Consider the following 25,271-nt stretch of genomic DNA (forward strand, 5'->3'; position numbering starts at 1 on the left):
AACTTGGAACGAGCATGAAGAAATTAACGATACTTCTTTATCTCATAGATATATATAGAATTCTGTGGAAAGCCGTATTCGATGAAAGTCGTATGTACGACTTGGAGGGAGGTCTTTCATATCTTTCGAGATCCACCCTACAATATGGGGTCAAAAAGCCAAAATAAATGATTTTATTAGCCCTTATAAAAGGAAAACTGATTCTTGAAAATCCCTTACACGCTCATGTCACGTCGAGGTAGTGCAGAAGAATAACTGTAGTATGATAAAAGCTTTAGTGATTATAGTGTCATAATATATCCCGTTGAGTATAAAAGAATACTTACAATAAAAGATTATCTATATCCCGTAGAAATATAGCATTACCTTCTACTAAACTGTAATCCGTATGGTCCCCTATTATACATATCTACAAACTCAGCTTTTACAAATCTTGCTTCACTAGTTTGATAAATCTCTCCTATCTTGTCTGGAAGTTCAGTGTCCTTATGCAGAAGGCAAACAGGAATGCGAAGAAGACTGTAAAGCCAACTAAGACTGCGGCAACCTGCCCCATGAAATCTGGGTCATATCCATAATTTTCTTGTATATAAGCCTTTATCGGAGTAGTACCATTGCGACCAGGAACAGTAATGGGGTCCGAAACATCACCGTATTGGGACACGATTAGTCCATACACTGTCCACGCTAGAGGGCAAATCCAATAGTACCAGACCCACCACTTGGGAATTCTCTGAAAATTCAAACGGAAACAGAGTTGTGTCATTACACTAGTACGGCGAAGATTAAGTTAAAAATGATCACAAAAGAGAATACTTAAGAAAGAAAATAAACGTACCGGTCTTGGTATAAAGAAGCCAGAGAAAAGATTGAAGAGAGAATAGAATGTTGCTGCAAAGATGGCTGCTACTTGGTGGTTTGGGGTAACGGAAACAGTCATCATTCCATAGTATGTGAAGTAAAGGAAGGAAAAGAAATTGACAAAGAAGAACCACAAGAATTTGGCTGCAGTCCATTCGAAGGACACCATGGCATACACAATAAGTGTATAGTATGTAGTTTGAACAAATACGTATGGTATTTCACAAACAACCTGCATGTCGTACAGTACAGAGTTCGGTCAGTTTGATGTATATGTACACAAGCTCTTTAAGGATACAGATTAATTCCACTTCAACTCACCTGTGCAATGGCATAGGGTAATGCAGAATACATTCCAGCTGCTTTTTCTCGGTAAAACACGGTTCTTTCGACTGCTACAACTGGTTGTACAGTTGAGCAGTTGTTAATACCAACAAACAAGACAGAAGCATACATGGCACCGATAATCATAGACAGATCGCTTGAGCTATCCCTGAATATCATAGAGCATATATTAATTTTTGGCCTACAGATCAACCATGTTATGTTTGTATTCTAAGCAGGAGTGATAGATACTGACCTTTTTGTCCCGACCTTCCAGAATATGCTACCAACCATAAGAGCACAAACCAAGGTGAAGAAGTATCTAACAAGGTTGTAATCAGGACTTCTCCAGTATGTCCACCACTGCTTCCAAAGGCAAGATTTGAACTGCCCCCATGCAGACTCTGAATACTGAGTGGCGAAATAAAGGTCTGTTGCTCCTGGTGGTGGTGTGCTCAACTCCTTCACCAAAGCCTTGTTTCTCCTGCTCATATGGAAACAAGAATTGAGCTCAAAATTTGAAATTTAGCATATAACATAAATAAATAATTTTCGTTTGGTTGTGACTGGACATACTGATGCAAGGATGAAGATTTGAACTGTTCCGCAAAGTCCATTCCAAGCCGGACTTCAGCTGCAACTGAACTCACTTCTAGCATCCATGTCGCTGGATTGTACTTCTCTTTGATTTTAGGGACTCCAGGAATGGCCTGTAGTAATTCAGCCATTATTTATGAAATCAGGTTAAGGAATCGATCTTTATCAATAATTGGATCAGGAGAATCTCAGGGAGATCAAATTACCTCGAAGTATTCAACGATCTTGTGAGAGTTTCGACCCAATGGTCCTGAGTAGATTGCCTGCCCTCCCCTCTTCATTAATAACAATTCATCAAAGGCTTCAAAGATGTCAATGCTAGGTTGATGGATCGTACAGACAACTGTTCTCCCAGTATCCACAGTGTTTCTCACAGTCCTCATAACAATGGCAGCTGCCCTTGCATCAAGACCAGAAGTTGGTTCATCCATGAAAATGATGGAGGGATTAGCAACCAGTTCCACTGCTATTGTTAACCTTTTTCTCTGTTCTGTTGACAACCCTGTGATTCCTGGAAGCCCAACTACAGCATCCTTGAGATTGTTTAGCTCGACCAACTCCATCACTTCATCCACGAAAATCTGAAAAGATAAAATCCCACCATTTTTTTAGTTCGTAAATTACCACCTCGGACTTTAATTATGATAAGTTAAATTGTGGAGCAGTAACAAATTTACCATCTTTTCTTGTTTGCTGACTTCTTTAGGGAGCCGAAGAAATGCTGAATAAATCAAAGATTCTTTAACAGTGACTTGAGGAGAGTGGATATCATTCTGTTCGCAATATCCAGAAATTCTTGCAAATGTTTCCTGTTTCTTGGAGAACCCGGAAATTTTAATATCACCTTCAATGTATCCACCAGTCTTTCTTCCTGCCAAAACATCCATCAGTGTGGTCTTTCCAGCTCCACTGACTCCCATTAATGCCGCAAGTACTCCAGGCCTAAATGCTCCTGTTACTTCTCGAAGTAGTTGCAGCCTATCCTCTGGAACTCCTTGCTCCTTCATTTCCTATTACCATCAATTAAAATTGGTTACTGAAGGAGTTTTAAGTGGTATTTTCTGTATAAAAGAGTTCGGGTTCACAAGTAGGATGTCTATGGGATGAATGAAGCTTTTGATAAATTGAGTTTAGACTGAAAGTAGAAGGTATTGATTCCTACCGGGGGCATGTCCACAAAATAATTCATACTGTCAAAGGACATGGCTAGAGGAGTGAAAGGAAGAACCATTCCTCTCTTAGGAGCAACTCCATTTGCTGCCTCAAGTGAATCGGCATTTCCACTGACTCCATTGGGATTGGATGGGCTCCTCGTTTTCAAGATTGCCATTTCACCTGTGATATGACAAGTCCATGTAAGGAATTGAAGCGTTTTATGCAGTTCTGACGAGATTGAAACAGAGAGCATGAAATCCATATCTTTTTAGGTTCCTTACTTGTATTGGTTCCATTAGAATGGGATAATGACTGTGTTGACCTGGTTCCTTCTTTTGTTGTTTCCTCAGAGATTATGGCCTGTGGCTTTCCAGCAGCTATTGTCAAACAAAAACATGAAGAAGATTAGCTACCTTAAAGAAGAGAATGAGTTGAAATCAGGAAAACAATTTCACATCATGCACATTTTATTGAAGGTAATGCTTTGACTTACGACTAAAGTACGCGAGAGCAAAGGTGAAGAGAACATTGAATAGAACAGCAAAGCCTAGAATAGAAGCTGTGCCAATCCAATACCAGTTCTTATCTGTGTAAACATCAAAGCTCTTGAGCACTGCTGTGCCTAAAATGGTAGAGCCGTCTGAATCCTGTAATGCAATCAAAATATTATTCTGAAACTTGCTTTTATTTATAACACAAGTCTAAATGCTAACTCTAGTGCATTTGATTGATAATATGTAAAGGTTGATGCTGCAGATAGAGTTATTTTGAGCATGATATCTCACGTTTTTGTTCATCCACCTTGGTGCAGACATTTCGTTCACAGCTATGGCATTGAAACCATAAGACAAAGGTGAAACCCAATAACCCCATCCCCACCAATCTGGAATGGTACCTGTCATCATGGTAGCAACTCTCTATTAATGCATTCAAAGCCAAGAATTTCAGAATTCTGGGGGCAACATGTTATTTCATTCTAACCTTTAGGTAAGATGAAACCTCCAAGCAAGAAAACAAGGAGTAGAGTGAGAGCCCCGCCGGTGTTGGAAATGATCATGGTTCTGCAGACCCCAGCAATAAGCCTAAAGAGTCCAGCAGCCATCTGTTGGATGAAAAATACCAGCAGCAGTTGCTTGGAAAACCTGAAAAACAAGATCAGGAAATTGTCACTCAAATGATCGTGCAACACAACATCATCGTTAATTTGAGAAGTTGTGGATTGGCTACGCCTCTTTACCTGCTAGCTTCAGGTGCAAAACCAACGGAGTAATAGGTAATTGACACCCAAACAACAGACTCAATTATAGACATTGGCAGCTGCAGCAAGAAAGTTGGCAGAGTGAAAGTCCAGGCAGGATGGAATTGAAGATCTCTTTGCTTGAAAAATACTGGAAGCCTCTTGATTACAAGCGAGATCTCAGCAAAACCATTGAACATGTTAATGAACATCGTAAACAAAAGGGCACCAATGTATACCGCTCCATCTTCTTCATTCCTTGTGTGCATTTTAGATTTGATGAACACCGTGGACATTATAATTGCCATAATAAGAAGTTGAACCGTCTTGGCTACATAAACATATGCATTTCTCTTAACCAGTATCCATTCTCGATCCCAACATGCCTTGAGTAGTTCCATTCTGGGAACAGAATACTTCGAGAATGACAGAGCTGCTTTGTGGCCTTGGGTCTTGTCAAATGGCACGGAAAGCTCATTCTCTAGCCTCATCCCCACATGGAACCTCTTGAACCTTTCAACAAATTCTGGGACTGTTACGTATCTATATGGCTTGTTTCTATCATCCCAATACTGTTCCTGGTCTTTCTTCGAAGTAACCTGCAGTCAAGAGCCATTAATCAAAACCATGATGTGTCTGCTAGGCTTGCTTGACAGAGGACAAAGCCCGCCAGTTGGTTATGGGCCGGTTTCAATTAAAAAAAACGAAGAGGTTTACCTCTTGTAAGAAATCAGCTGTGCCCTTCCTCTCAGGACAGCGGAACCCACAGCTCTCAAAGAAAGCAAGAATGTGTTCTCGTGGACCCTGGTATACAATCTGGCCTTCTGATAAAAGGATGATATCATCAAAGAGATCAAACGTCTCAGGAGCAGGTTGGAGCAGGGACACCAAGATTGTAGCCTCGGTGTAGTGTACAATGTGCTGCAAGCACTTCACTATTTGATATGTCGTGGAGCTATCTAGACCGGTGGATATCTCATCCATGAAAAGTGTTTTTGTGGGTCCAACAATCATCTCCCCTGGATTAATCATGGAGATTAAAGCATTAGGAAACAAACAAAATGACAGCAGCTAGCTACATGCTTGCCCATATTATCATTAAACAAATGTTCTTTTGACTTCATTCGATGGACGGGCCTATATTTTAATTCTTCTTGAGCATGGTTAGGTAAGTAATTGCGGTTTCGACGGCAGTAACTTCTTAAACAGGTTTCTATAACAGAGAAACGACAGCTGCGAATGGCTTTTGTAAGAAGACACCAACGCTGGATGTCTAAAGAGGAGTTGGTGGGAGAACCACAAGGAAATGGTCAATTATAACATTACAGAAAGCTAATTTTAGGCCTGCATGAAGAATATGCCAACACACACTTTGTCAACATATAATTGGATAAATATTATTATAAATTATCAACCTGTAGTCACTCGCTTTTTCTGTCCACCCGATATCCCTCGTATCATGTCATCTCCAACGATGGTATCCTTGCATATATCAAGTCCTAGTATCTGCTCATCCAAAACAAAATTAAAAAAAATTAAAAAAAGGAGAAATTAGGAACCATATATGAAGCTTCCATGCCACCATCCTCTTAAGGTTATTTAAGCAATGATATTCCATTGTTAGGGAAATTCTTCTGAACTTACTTTGAGTGTGTAGTCAGTAATGAGACTGCTTTCAACTCCTTCCATTGCAGTTGCCTGAAAATTACAGTTGAAATTTATTATGTAACTTCAAGATTTGTTAATATTTATGATGTCACGCCACATATGCATGCATGTGGCAACTTGCTCTTTCTTAATTTGTAGCTAGCTTGGCATTTACCTTCATGAAAAGATCCACTTCTGCCTCTGGAAATATTCCAGCATCCTTCTCTCTTCTTGCAAGCTCACTTAGGAGATCTATGGGTATAAATATAACATAGCCAATTCAATTAATTTGATCTTCATTAATTTCTTATCCCTCGATTGACAAGAGAAAATAAATTATTAAACTTCGTATAATATAATCACCATATCGTGTCCCGACCCCTTGACACCTTGCTGAGAAATCCAAGGTTTCTTTCACGGTCATTTCTCCTATGTGAACATCGTTTTGGCTGATATATGCTGATGATTTCCGTGGCATAAATTCCTTGAGTTCATATCCATTGTATGTTAGGTCTCCTGTAACCTGCTCAAAATAAATTGTATCAATTATAAGAAAACGGCGCCATTCTTATGCACGCCAAACATATATTATATATAATAAATATTTGTCACCAACCTTAAGAGTGGGGTCCAACTTTCCTGCTAGAGCTAACAAAAGAGTTGTTTTTCCTGAGGATGGTGGTCCCAGCAGTAGTGCCATCCTGTAACAGAACAAAATTTAAAGGGTCAGATCAACTGATGAAAAAGGATAGATAGTAGTAATTACAGAACGAAAAAAGACACAGATATAATTACCGTGAATGTTTTATAACCCCAGATGCATCTTTTAGGATTGTGAGCTTAGTTCTCTGAGCCAAATTAATCCCAACTACACCAAGAGCTGATTCAAACATGTTTCTTGCAGCATTTGGAAGGGTGGGGAGAGCTCTGGTGCCAAAATGGCAGTCAGCTTCAATTGTTAAATGATCAAACCTGACCTCAATTGTCGGGAGTCGGATGCCAACCCTGCAATTACAGGGAAATTATTAATTGAGTTGACTCGATCTGCAGGGTCTAGATGAGTTGAAACAGTCATAGTAACTAAAAGAGTGAGAAGATCAAGTTTTACTGTGATCCTGTAAATGGCTTAACATTGGATACACCAAGTTGGGTGACGCCAAGTTTGCCTTGGTCAAATTAACAATTAAATCCTTTTATACTTGGGTGACGCCAATGATTAATCAAATACAGATTAAATAGAACAAGCCGATGTAACTTGGGTGACGCCAAATTTGCCTTGGTCAAATTAACATGTCACTAAAAACAATACTTGTAAAGCCACCGCTTAATTTAATCAATTAAATCCATATAATTGGTGAAAGACAAAAATGAGTAGAGTTGTTGGCATAATTAGTGCTATGATTTATGGCATTTGTTCCCTTACTCTTGCCTATAAATAGGCAATGCCTCTAACCTTATTTTGCACACCAAGATAGATAGAAGAAGAGGTGAGTGAAGAAAGAGTAATCACACAAATTTATGAGATATTTGTGAGAGAGTAAGTGAGATGTTTTCTTCTAGCAATAGAAAGATTCTTAGTTGATCTCTTATTATTTGAGAGAGGTCGTAATTCTCACATTACTTGGTAAAATCATTCTATATTTGCCCGTGGACGTAGCCTAATTGGGTGAACCACGTAAATTCTTGCGTGTCTCATTTCTTATTTTATCCTATCCCTTGCCTTTTGTCTTGTTGGGTTTGCATGTCAGTATCCTAACAGTGGTATCAGAGCCTTCTTGGTTGGTGTTGTTAACACACAAAAGTTATTTGTGTATACGGTTACTATTCACGTCTACAACACTATTCACCTATACATCACTATTCATCCATACAGTACTTTTCATATACGTTATTGTTGGCGTATATAGAAAGTTAGTGCGGTGATTAAATACAGTCTCGGAAGTTCTGTCTAATGAGATTGGATTTTAAGCGGGACCATTTGTGACCCCTCCAATCTTTCCTGGAAACTTACTTAGTGAAGTATTATTATTCACATGATATTATTTCTATATACGTTACGGATATGTGAAACGGTGATAGTTGAATAGATCACGGTGAATAAAATGGTAGTAAAGCACGAGATTGAGAGGTTCAAGGGGAGCAATTTCTCACTCTGAAAAATGAGAATCAAGCCAATCTTAAGGAAAGACAATTGCTTGCTAGCAATTAGGGATCGGCCCGCGGAGATCATTGATAATGCAAAATGGAATGAGATGGATGGCAATGCTATTGCTAATATACATTTAGCATTAGCTGATGAAGTATTATCAAGTGTGGCGGAGAAAAAAACAGCTAAGGAGATATGGGATACTCTGACAAAGCTATGCGAGTCCAAGTCTTTGCACAATAAGATTTTCTTAAAATGAAGACTTTATACCCTTCAAATGGCAGAAACCACGTTGGTGACTGACCACATCAACACAATAAAAACTCTATTTTCACAACTCACTACGTTGGGTCAACAAATAGAGGAAAATGAACTTAGATCAACTCATTATCAACTTGACCAATAATATCCTCTCAGACTATTTAGTTTTTGATGATGTTGTAGTCGCTATCTTAGAAGAAAAAAATAAGTGCAAAAACAAAGGAGACAAAAACAGTTCAAACCAAGCAAAGGTGTTATTGATGTCAAGAGGAAGATCAACGGAGTGTGGCTTTAGTAAGAGTCAAAGGCAGGGGAGGTCCAAATCAAGAAGTAAAAAAATTGTGAAATGCTACAACTGTGGCAGAAAAAGGCACTTCAAAAAGGATTGTTGGTTTAAAAAGGGTATAGAGAACATTGCAGAGTCATCAAAACATCAAGGATGTGTTGCAAGCACCTCAGAAGATGGGAAGGTTTTATATAGTGAAGCAACGACAATATTTACAGATAGAAAAGAGCTCACTAAGGTTTGGTTAATGGATTCAAGAGCAACATGACATATGACTCTTAATCGAGATTGGTTTCATACATATAAACCCATCTCTGAAGGCTCAGTGTTCATGGGTAAATGATCATGCTTTAGAGATTGCCAACATTGGCACCATCAAATTGAAGATGTATGATGACTCAATTCACACTATTTCGGGAGTATGACATGTGAAAGGCTTAAAGAAGAATCTTTTATCTGTGGATCAATTTGATAGTCTTGGCTGTAAGATTTGAACAGACAATGGAATCATGAAAATTGTCAAAGGAGCACTGGTGGTTTTAAAGGCAACAAAGACAATTGCAAACATGTTTATATTAATTAGAGAAACACATCATGGGGCAGAAGCGTCAATTGCATCAGCCAGTCCTGCAGAAGAGAAGACGATGATGTGGCATAAAAAACTAGGCCACATGTCAGAGAAAGGTTTGAAAATTCTCTCTGATTAAAAGTTACTCCCTAGACTTACAAAAGTTACTTTACCCTTTTGTGAGCACTGTGTTACAAGTTAACAACACAGGTTAAAGTTTGGCACATCAACAACTAGAGCAAATGCATCCTAGACCTAATTCATTGTGATGTTTGGCAAGCATCGGTTGTATCTTTGGGAGGAGCAAGATACTTTGTATCATTCATAGATGACTTCTCCAGAAGATGTTGGGTGTATCCAAATAGAAGGAAGGTAAATGTGTTCGTAGTCTTTAAAACCTTTAAAGCGCGAGTAGAACTTGAATCTAAAAAAAAGATCAAGTGTTTAAGGACTGATAATGGAGGAGAATATATTAGTGATGAATTTGATAACTTCTGTCAACATGAAGGTATCAAAAAGTAGTTCACAACGGCATCCATTCCACAATAAAATGGAGTGGTAGAGTAGATGAACAAAAATTTATTAGAAAGAACAAGAGCAATGTTGAAGGTTGTAGGTCTAGGAAAGTCATTCTAGGCAGAAGCAGTCAATATCGCATGTTATGTGATAAATCGAACTCTGTCAACTGCAATTGAGTTGAAGATACCGATGGAGATGTGGACTGGAAACCCATCTAATTATTCTCGATTGCATATATTTGGAAGTCCTGTGTACGTGATGTATAATACTCAAGAAGTCAGCAAGCTGGATTCAAAATTTAGAAAATGTGTATTCTTGGGATATGTTGATGGAGTGAAGGGGTATCACTTGTGGGATCCCACTGCCCACAAGGTAGTCATCAGCAGAGATGTCATATTTGCAGAAGATAAAATGCAAAGAGAAGAACATAATAGCATTTTAAATGAGACTATAACAATCCAGATGAAAAATACTCAGAATCATACTTCTTGGCACTTAGAATATGTTACTGAGAGCATCATTGCATACTATCTTCTAACAAAGGATGGAGAGCCATCGACTTTCCATGAGGCTATCAAAAGCACAGATGTATCTAGGTGGAAGAGGAGATTGAAGCTCTACACAAGAATAACACTTGAGATCTTATTCCGCTACCATAAGAAAGAAAGACCATTGACAACAAATGGGTTTACAAGATAAAACGTGATAGCAATGATCTAGTGGAGCGATATCGTGCAAGATTGGTGATGAAAAGATATGCTTATAAAGAAGGAATAGACTTTAATGAGATATTTTTCTCGGTGGTATGACTTACTACAATCAGAGTAGTTTTGGTGATGTGTGTTTATTTGATCTTCACTTAGAGTAGTTAGATGTGAAAACTGCATTTCTTCATGGAGAACTTGAAGAAGAAATTTATATGCTCCAACTAGAGGGTTTTGCTGAAACAGGTAAGGAGAACTTGGTTTGCAGGTTGAACAAATCTCTATACGGTCTCAAACAAGTGTCGAGGTGTTGGTACATGAGATTTGATTCCTTCATAATTAGCTTTGGGTACAACAAACTTAGTTCAAACTATTGTACGTACTATAAGAGGTTTGAAGAAGATGATGATATCATCATTCTGTTGTTGTATGTTGATGACATGTTGGTAATAGACCTTAACAAAGATCGAGTCCAAGAATTAAAGGCATAGTTGGCTAAAGAGTTTGATATGAATAACTTAGGACCAGCAAACAAGATTCTAAGGATGCAAATTAACCGAGACAGAAGCAAGAGTAAGATTTGTCCTTCTTAGAAGAATTATTTGATGAAGATCTTGCGACACTTCAACATGCAAGATTGTAAGCCAATTTTCACCCTACTTCCTATTAACTTCAAATTATCCTCCAGTATGTCTCATAGAAATGAAGCAGAGAGGATGGAGATGTCTCGAGTACTGTATGCATCAGCAGTGAGAAGTTTAATGTTTGCCATGATATGTATAAGACCAAACATTGCACAAGTAATGGAAGCAATTAGTCGATACATGGCAAATCCTGATAGAGAGTACTGGAATACTATTAAGAGGATCTTGAGATACATCAAGGGTACCTTAGATGTCGCATTATGTTCTGGAGGATCATAATTTATTGTCAGAGGTTATGTTGATTCAGATTTTGATAGTGACCTTGAGAAAAAAAAAAAAATCCACTACAGGCTATGTGTTCATAATTGCAGGAGGAGCTGTGAGCTGGGTCTCTAAACTTCAAACTGTTGTAGCGTTATCCATAACATAAGCTGAGTATATGACAGCTACACAAGCTTGTAAAGAAGTAATATGGATGAAGAAACTTGTGGATGAGCTCAGGCATAAACAAGAGAAGATTCTTTTATACTGTGATAGTTAAAGTGCCTTGCATATTGCAAGGAATCCAGCGTTTCAAGACCAAAATACATAGATGTTCAGTATCACTTTGTTCACGAAGTGGTGGAAGATGGAAGTGTGGATTTTCATAAGGTTCACACAAAGGAAAACCCAACAGATTCTTTGACCAAACCAGTCAACACTGATAAGTATATATGGTGTAGATCCTCTTATGGCCTAGTAGAAACGTAAGCAGTATGAAGATGGCAAGTATAAAAAGGATAGAAGAATCATATATGATCAAGTGTAAAGACAAAAATGAGTGGAGTTGTTGGTATAATTTGTGGCATAATTGGTGTCATGATTTATGGTCTTAGTCTCCTCACTCTTGCCTATAAATAGGCAATGCCTCCAAGTTTATTTTACACACCAAAGATAAAGAGAAGAAGAGGAGAGTGAAGACAGAGTAATCCCATAAATTTATGAGGTATTTGTGAGAGAGTAAGGGAGGTGTTTTCTCTTACTAATAAAAAGATTCTTAGTTATTCTTCTATTATTTGAGAGAGGATGTAATTCTCACATTATTTAGTAAAATTCTTCTATACTTGCCCATTGACGTAGCCTAATTGGATGAACCACATAAATTCTTGTGTGTCTCATCTCTCATTTTATCCTATCTCTTGTTTTTTGTCTTGTCGAGTTTGCATGCCAGTATTCTAACAATACTCAGTGCTGGTTTTAACTTTTTTTTTTAAAAAAAAGGGAGAACAAAGAAAAGCAATTGATGAACTATTTTTTGTTTATGATTCTAACAGCTATATTGGTTGGCTTTATTTCCGGAAAACAAGACTAGACTATGTGGGCCATGATGAAACAGGGGAAAATAAACAAAACCAGAAGAGCAAAAGACTAATTCTATGATAAATAATGGGAGAGACGTTAACAAGAAACTTACTTATCGACTCTTTGTCTGAATTTCTTCAAGTATTTCTCATTATCTTCCTCTGCAACCTTAAAGAGCTTGTCGATAAAATTTTGTCTCTCATTTATGTCAAGCTTTCTCACATCAACTTCTTTATGCTGCAGCATCTTGCTGCCTTGGTCCTCAGTATCCACGAAAGATTTGATGATACTTGTTCTTAACCTATTGTATGTCGGCAACTTCTCTATGGCAGCCCATTTTAGAGCTTCTTCATCTTCATCGACAAGGTTGCTTCTCCTAGATTGCCTGCCAACTGAAAACATGTCTTCCATGTTCCAACTAGCCCTGCTCAAGCTCCTGCTTATGCTCCTGCTCAAGCCGTTGTGGCTTGATCGTCTACCAGAAGCTCGAGCTCTCTCTACGCCATCCATCTTTCTCTTATTCTGAATTGAATTTAGAAAAAAGAAAAAAGAGAATCAGTCCCACATCATGAAATGGACAATAAAACAGCAGGAAATTGATTTAAATGCCAAAACAATGATAACAATAATAATAATAAAAAAAACAATAAAAGAGAAGACTTTCTGTTGTTTGCTTGCCGAGAGAAGGTTAAGAGAGCAAAGAAGAAGCAACGAATTGTATTTATCAATTGAATTAATTAAGCCCAATGTCAAAGACTTAAGTTCGGTGAGTTAGCCTAGCATGAAAGCCTGCGCCTAGAGCAACCATTAGGCTTGGTTGACGTGAGGTCTTCATGTACTGAAGAAATCACAACCGAGATTTTGTGTTCCTTAAAATCCTTCTTCTTCACCTACCAAACTGATGCTAAAATAAAGGCAAACATGCAAGAACTTACTCTCTCTGGTTTCTTGAAATAAAAAAAATGGAAATGATGTTGAAATCTGTTATCTCTTAGGAGGAAGGAACGAGTCGAAAGAGGGTTGGTGGAGTTTTGAAAGTTCGCTTCTCACTTTCTCACCAAGAAAATCTTGAGGAGTTCTCCCTGATCCCTCTCTTCCCTTGTAAATGAGAGTGGTGGATTTAAGTTCCATTTCCTCTAGAGAAGTTGGAGGGCATATATAGCAGCAAGTGACAAAGAGGAGAGGGTGCAATTTGCAGATGGAGAATTTGTCAACGTCCGTATAAAAATAAAAAATAAAAATAAAAAAATAGTTGATTAGAATAGTTGGTGAGTCCTGCAGGTTGCGCAGGTGTATTCCAGCTTGATTGGCCTTACCAACTTTCCTCCCTGTTTCTCCATGCAATGTTCCTGTGAAATCAATTTATCACTGATTTTGAAGACCATTTTAATTTTAACTGCAATTTTATGGGTTCTGTATGCATGGCCAAATGGAGGCAGTAATCATACGGGAGAAATCGTCAACGAAGTAAAATATTAGGATTGATAGCTAATGAAAGCAGCCGTTTGTTTATTTCATGAAAAATAGTTTTTCAAAATTCTTCATATTTGTTTGCCCTTAAAAAAACTTAATGAAAGAAAAATAATTTTTAGTCACATAGAAATTTAATTTGGTTTTTTAAAAAATTATTTTTCTTTTATTTTAAGTGAAATATATTTTTAGAAAATTGCAATAAATTTAGAAATTTTTTTGATTAATTTGATTTTTATATCAATTTTGATTCTTATTTTTTTATTATTATTTATTTTATTTGAAATAATTAATGAAATTATTTTTTTTTTATCTATCAATCTGGTCTCATTCTTTTGATTGTTATTTTTAAGAAAATTTCTAAAAATGATAATAGCATTATCAAAATATTAATGAATATAAGTGTACAAGTGTACATCTATCTAAAATAAAGATGAGGGGATAAACTAATTGAAATATTCTTAATAATTAAGAGTTTGATGTATGTCATGAACCACACAAGACTAAATATTACATATTCAATTAATATATTGTGTAGATTTATCAATAATTCAAGTATATATCATAAAAAGTAATAAATAGGATACTCAAATAGTTGAAGTATATCTTATATTATGACCTATATTATACTGGATACCTAGTTGTACTAAAATGTATAGTGATGTGAATTGGATTATTGTTACTAAAGATTCAAATTCCACTAATAAATATATCTCCACGCTGGTACAACAGCTGTGGTATTAAAATTATCTAAGAAAACATGTATTATAAGAACCATGATGTAATTAAAATTTATTATTCTTGACAAAACTGAAAAGAAAGTTAAGTGGCTTTGAAATTTTTTAGAGGATACTCCATTTGGTCAACACCAGTGCCAATAATTCATGTTCATTATGATATTTAGTAAAGTAAGATGTATAATGGTAAGTCTAAACATATATGTCAAAGACATAATACCATTAAACACTTGCTCTTGAGTAAGATTACTTTAATTAATTATGTAAAGTTAAGAAAAAATATTGTGGATTTACCAACTAAATATTTACTGAGAGAGCTTGTGTATAATTCATTGATGAGAATGAGTTTAAAAACTTTAAAGATGAAAAAAGTGTTAAACTAGTAACCCTACCTAGTTGATAAGAGATCCCAAGATATATGTTTTAAAATAATCTAAGTCATATAACATTCTCAGTAACACTTAAAAATTATTATTTCTTGCTTTTTTCTATAATGAAAAAAGTGTTAATTATAGTATGATAAAAGATGAGTCATGCTTTAGTGATTCTCATATCATATTATATCCCGTAGAGTATAAAAGAATACTTGCAATAAAAGATTATCTATATCTAGTGAGAAATTATAACATTTTCTTTATAAATTTATATAAAAAATAAAATTTTAAAGCATTTTAAATTTAGAAATAAAGATAAGATTTTGATCATTTTTCAATGATAATGAGAAAAGAATGTATTAATGGTGAAGAAAGAGACTAAACTAGGGAAAGAAACAGAGACAGTTTCAATGGAAAAAAGAAGTAATAAAAACACTTTCATGTTAAATTCAAAATGGCAAATAACCATTATACTTTTTTTTTTCATTATTTAAGATATTTTGGGTTATCTTCTTAAAATGAGAATTTTGTTAACAAGTACAAAATCTATATACATATATATGTGTGTGTGTGTGAAATGAAAAATGCTACATTGTCTTGATTGTTGATTCCAACAATAATGTTTTTCCCTAGTCGTCTATATGATTCAATATCCTATACATTTTATATATAAGCTTCTTAAAGCTCAGAACTCAAGGTATAGCCGAAAATCATGGCAAAGACTCTGCCATCAATGCTATATTTGGAACGTGAAATCTACAGTTGTATACTGTAATAACATAGTTTTAGCATTACCATTTATTTGTTTCCAAAACTGATTCCACGCTACTATATATATTGCACACAATATTTATCAATAAAGTGTAGTGAATTACTCAATCAAACAATTGTTGTGTTCAATCTCTATATGGTATCAGATCACTCAAATTCTAACGAATCACCGATCCAAAACACCATAATGTCATCATCCTCCGATCAAAACCCAAATTTCATCCTCAATACCCAACCCTCTTCCACAACAGACAAACCACTCATTACTTTCAATATTACAGCACAAATCAATGAAAAATTAACCCCTTCCACCTTTTCTCAATGGCATGCTCAATTTGAAGCACTCTGTATTGGTTATGATCTACTTGACTATGTCGAAGGCACACTTCTGTGTCCCTCCTCCTCTGGCACCGCTAGTGATGAGCTTTGCAAGCTCTACTAGGTTTGGCAGGACAAACTTATTCTGAGTGCTATTCTAGCCTCCACATCACCTTCAATCACACCACTCATTGCTATGGCAAAAACATCTCATGAAGCTTGGAAAAAGCTAAAAAATCTATATGCTAGCCGATCAAGAACTTGTGCTATCCAGTTAAAGGAGGAACTCAACTTAATCCAACATGGACACTCGTCAATTACAGAATACTTCCATGTTGTGAAGCAACCTTGGCTGAGATGAAATAGCCTCATTGATCACTCAATTTCAGATGATGACCTAATGCTTTATGTATTGAATGGTTTAGGTTCAGAATTTCAGGAGATTGTAGCACCTATTCGAGCCGAGAATCACCACTGACATTTGAAGAGCTGCATGATCTGTGTTGGTTAAAGATTTGCAAGTGCACAAATCATAACAAGTAATAACAGTGATGAGTAGAGTATCGTCCCATGAGGATTTGTAAAAAATTACTACTAATTACCAAAGTCTTTTAAATTATGATCTATTTGAGGAATCGAATAAGATAGTTTATGAAACAAAAAAATTAATGATTAAACAAACAACAATTTGATTAAATATTAATGAATTCAATTGTATTGGTTATAGGATTTCTGACTTACCATAACTATGCCTATGTGAACTTTCTCGATTAAATTAATTACTCCTAATGTTGATAATCAGGTTTCTTATGTAAATATTAATCTCTCTCCTCCCGAGCATCAATAAATTATTTCGACAAACAATTTCATATATTCTACAAAAGTTCTGAACTTGTTGAATTTATTAAGTACTGTAAAACCTGTATACGATTACAAAAGTTCTTAAATATCTCTATCCTATAGATTTCTTAACGGTATTTCAAACAATAGCTAAAACAATTATCAACTTTCTCTCAGTTACAAATTGAATTCTTCATCATGCAGATGTTGGCCAAACCAACGCAAGCATTACACATAGAATGAAATACTCAACATCTTAATGTAATAATTCAAATCGAAGAAAATTTTTCACATAATCATAGTAAGGTTACCATCAAAATCCCAAAATAAAAGTCTACTCCATGGTTTAAAAGTTAAAGAGAAACAAACTTGATACGATGAACATCACTCAAAAGTAGAGAATTTCCGTCGAAAAGATGGTGTCCTCCCGGTTTTCATAGTTTTGCCTCTGCCCTCTTTTGTTCCCCTTGGTGCCGCCTCCCTCTCCTTTTCTTTTCTATGTTGTAGGGTTTCTATATCTTCAATCCATGTTTTCAGATCCCTTATTTTCTTTTATATTGTGGCTTTCTACCGTCTACCCTACAGTAATGAGGAAAGTTTCCTTTTCTGCATTGAATTCTTCCTACTTAGACATTCGCGGGCCTAAGATTTGAGGTAGAAAACTTGTGAATTCAAAGATCTCTATTTTTTTGAGAAATTGTTAGAGAATAAATTTTCTTTCCAACGAAACTGATCTTGCAATTTTTGGACATCTGAGCGTTAAGATAAGAGCCATAAACCGAAACAGTCTTTGCATTGCAGGAATTTCAGGCTGGTTCAATCCTTGTTTTTCAACTCGCTTTTTGGGCTTCGAAACAACAAAACTAAGTTATATGCCCCTTTTATATGTTTGTAGATCTTCATTCTCAGCTATTTGAAATGGTGAAGAACATCTGGAACTAAATTGTATAGCTTCTTTTGCAACACATAATGAATCACTGTTCAGTTTCACTGTCGGGCTTTGCTTGTTCAGTTTCACTGCCGGCTTGCCTGTTTCAGTAACCTAAGATCTGAAAACACATTAATTTCCCACGAGGTCAATAGTTCAAAAAGAGATTCAAAATTCTAATTGTCTTGTGCTACATACCCAAAATATTTAAAAATCAAGCATGAATAGTGGAAAATATACATGCTAAAAATTCCCTTATCAAATACCCCCAAACTTGAATGTTTTGCTTGTCCTCAGCAAAAAGGAAACCCATGAAAGCAGAGTGCTAAAGCTCATGATAAGTTCAACTTTCACATTTAAAAGGCTCCATCGTGCAGCATTCACTTCTTGACTTAGCTCATAGACAATATTAGATAATGAAAAAACTAAGCATTCCTACTCTCTGTGCAGGTCGTTGTACAAACTTCCAACTCATCCATGTGTTTCATGTGTTTAGCATCCTTGAACCGTGCACAGTCATTCCACCATTATTATTATTAAATTTTTTTTTAAGCAAGGTAGCCAACTTTAGGAGTAATAACACACTTTTACTTGTCTTTTGACAAGGGTATTTTTTAAAATTTATCACTTGTCTTTTGACGCGAATACAAACATTTTGTGATGAATGCAACCCGGCCGTTACTTAACATGTCATAAACTTAAAATGCTTTGCATACTCATATTTTAAGCTGTCATTTGACGTAAAAGTAAACATTTGTGATGAATACTCCTAGTTACTAAGCAACTCAAAACATTGGAGTAGAGACACATCATATACTTATTCATTCACTTTCATACTCATTATCACTCCTTGTTTTAATATTTTTCTTAGAGGGTAATAACAAGAAAGAACAACACACTTATCTTTTATGCATAACTACACAATTCACATGACTGTGGCTGGAAAAAGTGTACTTCAATAATTCAAAAAGAAAATAGTCATGGCTCAATCCAAACTTTATGCAAGATATTATCCGATCTAAAGCCAAGGAATATCATGGATACAGTCATGAAGCACCTAAAAATGTCAAAGTTGGTCTTAAATGCATATCACTTTTCACCCTCTGTTTTCATGGTTCTAGTGTGCAGTGTCTTTCATAGTCAAAGCATGCAATGTCTCCCCCAAACTTAAATATCACATTGTCCCCAATGGAAAAATAAAGAATAGAAAGGCTTACGAATACTTCCTTTTGACTATGTGGGTGTGAGTTTGCTGTTGCTCCTGGTTATTTGCTTGTATGATCAATTCCTGCACAACTCAATGAAACAAATAAGGGTTTTTTTTTTTTTTTTTTTGGGTTGCCTCCCAATCAACGCTTAGTTATAGTCATTAGCTTGACTTTTCCATTTATCTAAGATGAAGTGAGAGGGATATCATCCCTTTTTCCAATAGACTCTCCATTCCTATAATGCTTTAGACGCTGCCCATTCACTGTGAATGTTCCCTTTTCATCATGGGTGACCTCTACTGCTCCATAAGGAAATACCTTCACAACCGTAAATGGTCCTGACCATCGTGATTTGAGCTTATCAGGAAACAAATGGAGCCGTGAATTGAAGAGTAATACCTGTTCACCAAGGACAAACTCCTTACGTACAATATGTTTGTCATGCCATGCCTTGGTTCTTTCCTTGTATATCTTGGCATTTTCATAGGACTCATTGTGAAATTCATCCATCTCATTAAGTTGCAGGATTCTTTTCTCACCTGCAACCTGCAAATCCATGTTAAGTTGTTTCATTGCCCAGTATACCTTATGCTCTAATTCAATAAGAAGATGACATGCTTTTCCAAAAACTAATCGATACGGAGACATTCCCAATGGTGTTTTGAATGTTGTCTGATATGCCCACAATGCATCATCTAGCTTTCTTACCTAATCTTTCCGAGAATTACTTACTGTTTTCTCTAAGATTTTCTTCACCTCTCTATTTGATACCTCTGTTTGGCCATTTGTCTGAGGATGATAAGCCAATGCTCTTTTGTGTTTGACTCCATACTTAGATAGCAGTGCTTCAAACTGCTTGTTGCAAAAATGAGTTCCTTCATCACTGATGATGGCTCGAGGAGTACCAAATCTGGTAAAGATGTTCTTTCATAGAAAATTAAGTACCACCTTGCCATCATTTGTAGGCGTTGCAATTGCCTCGATCCACTTTGATACATAATCCACTGCTAAGAGAATGTATTTGTTGTTATAGGATGAAGGAAAAGGTCCCATGAAATCGATGCCCCAAACATCAAATAATTCAACTTCTAAGATATTCTGCAGTGGCATTTCATTTCGTCGAGATATATTCCCTGTATGCTGACATCTATCCTAAGCAGTAACAAAAGCATGAGCATCTTTAAACATAATGGGCTAATAAAAACCTGATTGCAAAACTTTGGCTGCAGTACGTTGTGTTCCAAAGTGCCCCCCATATTCAAGTGTGTGGCAGTGCTTCAATATATTTGTCATTTCCTCTTCTGGAACGCACCTTCTGATGACTTGATCTGCACAATGCCGATAGAGTATCGGCTCCTCCCAGAAGTAGTGTTTGACTTTAGAAAAAAATTTCTTCTTTTGCTGGTAAGAAAAATCTGGCGGTATGATCTTACCTGCAAGAAAGTTGACATAATATGCATACCAAGGAAAGAATTTGTTAGTGGAAATTGCTAAGAGTCTTTCATCAGGAAAACATTCATTTATAACCGTGAATTTAGGCTCCAGCTGATGTGTCAATTCCAGCCTTGAAAGATGATCTGCCACCACGTTCTCAGTCCCCTTTTTATCTTTAATTTTTACATCAAATTCTTACAGTAATAGGATCCAACGGATGAGTCTAGGCTTGGCATCTTTCTTAGACACTAGGTGTCTAATTGCAGCATGATCAGTATACACCAATACTTTGTTTCCCATCAGGTAAGGCCGAAACTTATCAAATGCATAGACCACAGCAAGCAACTCTTTCTCGGTTGTGGCATAATTGAGATAGGCATCGTTGAGTATTCTGCTGGCATAGTATATGGTGTGAAACACATTATTTTTCCGTTGCCCCAGTACTGCTCCAACTACATAATCACTTGCATCACATATAAGCTCAAATGGTTTCTCCCAATCCGGTGCAATTACAATAGTAGTTGTCACTAACTTCTTTTTCAACAGCATAAAGGTTGTCTTGCATTCCTCATCAAACTGAAACTTTATGTCTTTTAGCAGCAGACTGCATAGCGGTTTGGATATTTTAGAGAAGTCTTTGATGAACCTCTTATAAAATCCCGCATGACCAAGGAAACTCCTAACCTCTTTTACTGTAGTTGGCGGCAAAAGCTTGTCTATTGCTTCAATTTTATCTCTGTCTACCTCTATTCCTTTTTCTGAAATCCGGTGCCCCAATACTATACCTTCCATTACCATGAAGTGACATTTTTCCCAGTTCAATATCAAGTTTGTCTTTTCACAACGCTCCAAAACCAACGCCAACTTTGCAAGGCAGTCATCAAAAGAAGTTCCAAATATAGAAAAGTCATCCATGAAGATCTCAATGATTTGCTCCACCATATCTGAAAAAATAGCCATCATGCACCTCTGAAAGGTAGCTGGTGCATTACACGGCCCAAAAGGCATTCTTCTGAAAGCAAAAGTACCATAAGGGCAAGTGAAAGTGGTATTCTCTTGGTCCTCAGGTGCGATGGCTATTTGATTGTATCCTGAATAGCCATCTAGGAAACAGTAGTATTCATGCCCAGCTAACCTGTCTAGTATCTGATCAATGAATGGTAGGGGGAAGTGATCTTTGCGAGTTGCCTTGTTGAGCTTTCGATAATCCATGCAAATGCTCCATCCAATTACCGGTCTAGTAGGTATCAAGTTGTTGTTTACATCCTTTACCACTGTCATTCCTCCTTTCTTTGGCATAACTTGAACTGGGCTCACCCATGAGCTGTCAGAGATTGGATAAATAACACCAGCATCTAACCATTTCAGAACTTCTTTTCGAACTACCTTTTTCATGGTCGGGTTAAGCCTTCTCTGATGTTCTACTGTTGGTTTGACTTCATCCTCCAACAGAATTTTATGCATGCAAATAAAGGGACTGATGCCTTTAATATCTGCCAATACCCACCCGAGAGTTGCCTTATGTTTTCTCAAAACCCTCAATAGTTTTTCTTCCTCTGTTTTGGTCAGCTTTGTAGAGACTATCACAGGATAGGTGGAAGCTTCTCCAAGATATGCATACCAAAGGTGTTCTGGTAGAGGTTGCAATTCCAAAACCAGTGCTTGTTCACTGGTTGATTTTATTTTTGGTGCTGGTTGTCCCAAATCTTCAAAGTATCTTCTGCGGTTAGGTTCAAAAGAGTCCATCCAGCATGTATATTATGCTATTTCAGCATCCTCTTCCAGTACATTATTTACCAAACATGCTTCCAACGGGTCAGTTAGAAGCTTGACTTTGTCATTAATTAAAGAGTCCACCACTTGAATGTTGAAGCAACTCTCCCTCATATCTGGCTGTTTGATGGCTTTGAACACATTGAAAATCACCTCCTCTTCTTTCACCCTTAACCGCAGTTCCCCTTTCTTCACATCAATTAATGCACCTCCAGTGGCCAAGAATGGCCGGCCAAGCAAGATAGGAATCTCATTATCCTCCTCCATATCCAGTATGATGAAGTTTGCTGGAAAGATGAACTTGCCCACTTTCACCAGTACGTCTTCAATTATTCCCCTTGGATACTTCAATGACTTGCCAGCTAGCTGCAGTGTTACTGTGGTTGGCCTTGCTTCACCTAAACCAAGCTTCTTAAAAATAGATAAAGGCATGAGATTAATACTTGCACCTAAATCACATAAAGCTTTTTCAAATATAGAATTTCCAATGGAACATGTTATAGTAAAACTCCTTGGATCCTTAAGTTTAGGAGGCAGTTTCTTCTGCAAAATAGCACTGCAATCCTCAATAAGAGCGACAGTCTCATATTCCTCTAGCTTTCTTTTGTTTGAGAGGATGTCCTTCAGAAATTTCACATAGCTTGGCATTTGTTCAAGAGCATCTACAAAAGGAATGTTAATCTGTAATTTTTTAAACACATCAAGAAATTTAGAAAATTGCTTATCAAGTTTATTCTTCTTGAGACGTTGTGGAAATGGAATTCTCTGCATTATTTCTTGCATTGGTTCTGGTAGAGGATCAGATTTTTTCATATTCTGAAATGGTTTGGCCACTTGCTCCTCTTCTTCTCTTCCTGCACTCTTGTTTCCAGCAGTCTGCTCCACTTCTTTTCCACTTCTTAAAGTTATGGCCTTGCATTGCTCCTTAGGATTAATTTCAGTTGTGCTTAGTAGACTTCCTTATTGTCTACTGACACGACCAAAAGCTTGATGTCTTCTCCCAAGTGCAAGAGTGTCAAAGTAATAAATAACCCGACAAGACCAGGGTCGAACCACAGAGAGGTTTATTGTATAAATTATAAATAACAATATAACAACAATAACAACAATAATAACAATAATAGTAATAGTAATAATAAAGAGAGCTTTGAGATGTAAAATTGATGTAAGGATTAAACAATAATAAAAACAAATGTCAAGGTTAGAGGATCCACTAATGGTACTTCAAACAAGTATAATATAAACTCTTATTACTCAATTGGAAACCACACATAAAAGAGGTTCCAATCAGATTATAAATTGTTAACATGATTACATTAGTTATCTTATTCGAATAAAGCTAATACTTGTAAATGTTGGTTGTCAGGCATTCATGATTATAACTTATGTTAACAACAAATCAAGTTCCTTTCATAGCTCAGGTGTCGGTTATACCATACAGTATGGGCTATGAAAGTAACAAGTATTTGTTGTACCAAGTGTTATACAACATAAATCTAGATTAACCATTTAACAAGCAAAGTATTAAAAGTGAACAAGATAACAAATATAAAACATGTTAGTATCCAACGTTAAGGTCCATGTTAAGTTTATATTATACTTGTTCTTACACCATTAGTGTACCCTTTTCACCTTGACATAGTTAACTTAGCTAAACATAATGAAAGAAAGAAACATAAATGAACAAGATAAGAACATAAATGAGAAAGAAGTTAACTAAGTAAAGGAAAGGAAATGAAGTGCATAAAATTGATATTAATGAAAGCAAAACATAAGCAATACAAAGAGAGAAAGCAAGAGCATGATCGTGATCTGGAAACCAAGATGCCTCAATACATGGTAAGTGCCTCCTTTTATAGTCCAAAATTTAGAACTATTGATTTATTGACTAATTGATGAGTGGGTGGCTACATCTTGACTTGGTGACGATCCTTATCTTCTTGTCTGAACAAGACGTCATTGCTAACATCATAATTTTCCCAAAATCCTTAGCAATGTTCTAGGAAATTGTCTCATCTTTCCAATAAAAAAAAGATGAGGTCATTTGGACTTCTAGAACTCAAGATATGGGCTGAACACTAAATAGTGTCTGGGCTGCAGGACAGCTTCGGACTTCTTCGTTGTTCCTATAATTTGGACTTGAAAACGGCCTTCTTAGATCTTGGTGTCCAAATGAAAGTTGTAGGCCCATGTTTTACCTTTCTATCCATATAAAATGGACCTAAATCCGAGATCTAGAGCTCCAGATATGATCCAATTACCGAGCAATATTTCGGTTTGGACTGCACCGACATCTCTTTTCTAAGTTTGGCCATCTCTTTGTCCTTTAACTTTCAATGCTTAAACTCATCAATCAATCCTTTTATTTATGTGATAGTCCTGCATTTAAAATGAGCATTTACCATAAATTAAGGTATCTTATAATATCAAACTTGTTATTATAAAACATGCTTTAGTTAAGGAGTTATTGATACTTCAAGTGCAAAATGATGATATAAAACCTTAATAAACATGCACTTTTAAGTACTAATCATCTACCCGTGAGCATGTTGGCTAACTGACCAACCTGAACCTCTAAATTTCGAATTGAGGCTGCTTGGTTCTACAGATTGGTATTTGTTTCAGTCATGAATCTACTGGTGTTGTTTGCTAATTGTGTCATAGCTTTTTCAAGTTTTGATTTCTCTTTCATGTGCTCACTTGAAGATGGCATGGCTGGATTCTTTATGATAGTTTGATTGTTCCACGAGAAATTAGGATGATTTCTCCAATCGGGATTATATGTTGCACTGTAGGGTTGTTATGCCGGCTGTAGTTTGACACAAAATGAGCATGCTCTGCTTGAGAGAATGGGTTCCCAACCTGACACTCTTCACTTATGTGATTTCCATGGAAAAAATCACACGTTGTATGGATGGCATTTGCTGACAGTTGAGTGGTTTTCAGTTGCTGAGTTAGTGAATGGACTTGAGCTGTTAATGCCGTGATTGCATCAATTTCATGCACCCCAACAGTCTTCTTCTGTATGCTTCTTTCATTTGGCCATTGGTAATTGTTCATAGCCATTTCTTCCAATAAGTTATAAGCATCATCCTGTGACTTACTCATAAAAGCTCCTCCTGAAGCTG

At 36.5% G+C, this 25,271-nt stretch overlaps 1 protein-coding gene across 1 annotated transcript; it reads right to left on the reverse strand.

Annotated features, from left to right (window-relative positions):
* Positions 1-239: 239 nt before the first annotated feature.
* LOC118051313 (ABC transporter G family member 35) lies at positions 240-13,421 on the reverse strand. The gene is made up of 22 exons (XM_035061925.2): positions 13,226-13,421; positions 12,403-12,812; positions 6,617-6,826; positions 6,438-6,522; positions 6,185-6,344; positions 5,997-6,073; positions 5,819-5,872; positions 5,590-5,680; positions 4,892-5,193; positions 4,175-4,773; positions 3,919-4,079; positions 3,723-3,832; positions 3,431-3,584; positions 3,219-3,314; positions 2,945-3,117; positions 2,460-2,792; positions 1,989-2,363; positions 1,762-1,895; positions 1,442-1,669; positions 1,183-1,354; positions 839-1,093; positions 240-733 (listed from the first exon to the last, which is right to left on the reverse strand). The coding sequence occupies exons 2-22, from the start codon at positions 12,798-12,800 to the stop codon at positions 461-463; spliced, it is 4,440 nt and encodes a 1,479-aa protein (XP_034917816.1). The 5' UTR covers positions 12,801-12,812; positions 13,226-13,421; the 3' UTR covers positions 240-460.
* Positions 13,422-25,271: the final 11,850 nt, after the last annotated feature.

Source organism: Populus alba, chromosome 1 (genome assembly GCF_005239225.2).
Source record: "Populus alba chromosome 1, ASM523922v2, whole genome shotgun sequence".
In the NCBI taxonomy this organism is placed as follows: Eukaryota; Viridiplantae; Streptophyta; class Magnoliopsida; order Malpighiales; family Salicaceae; genus Populus; species Populus alba.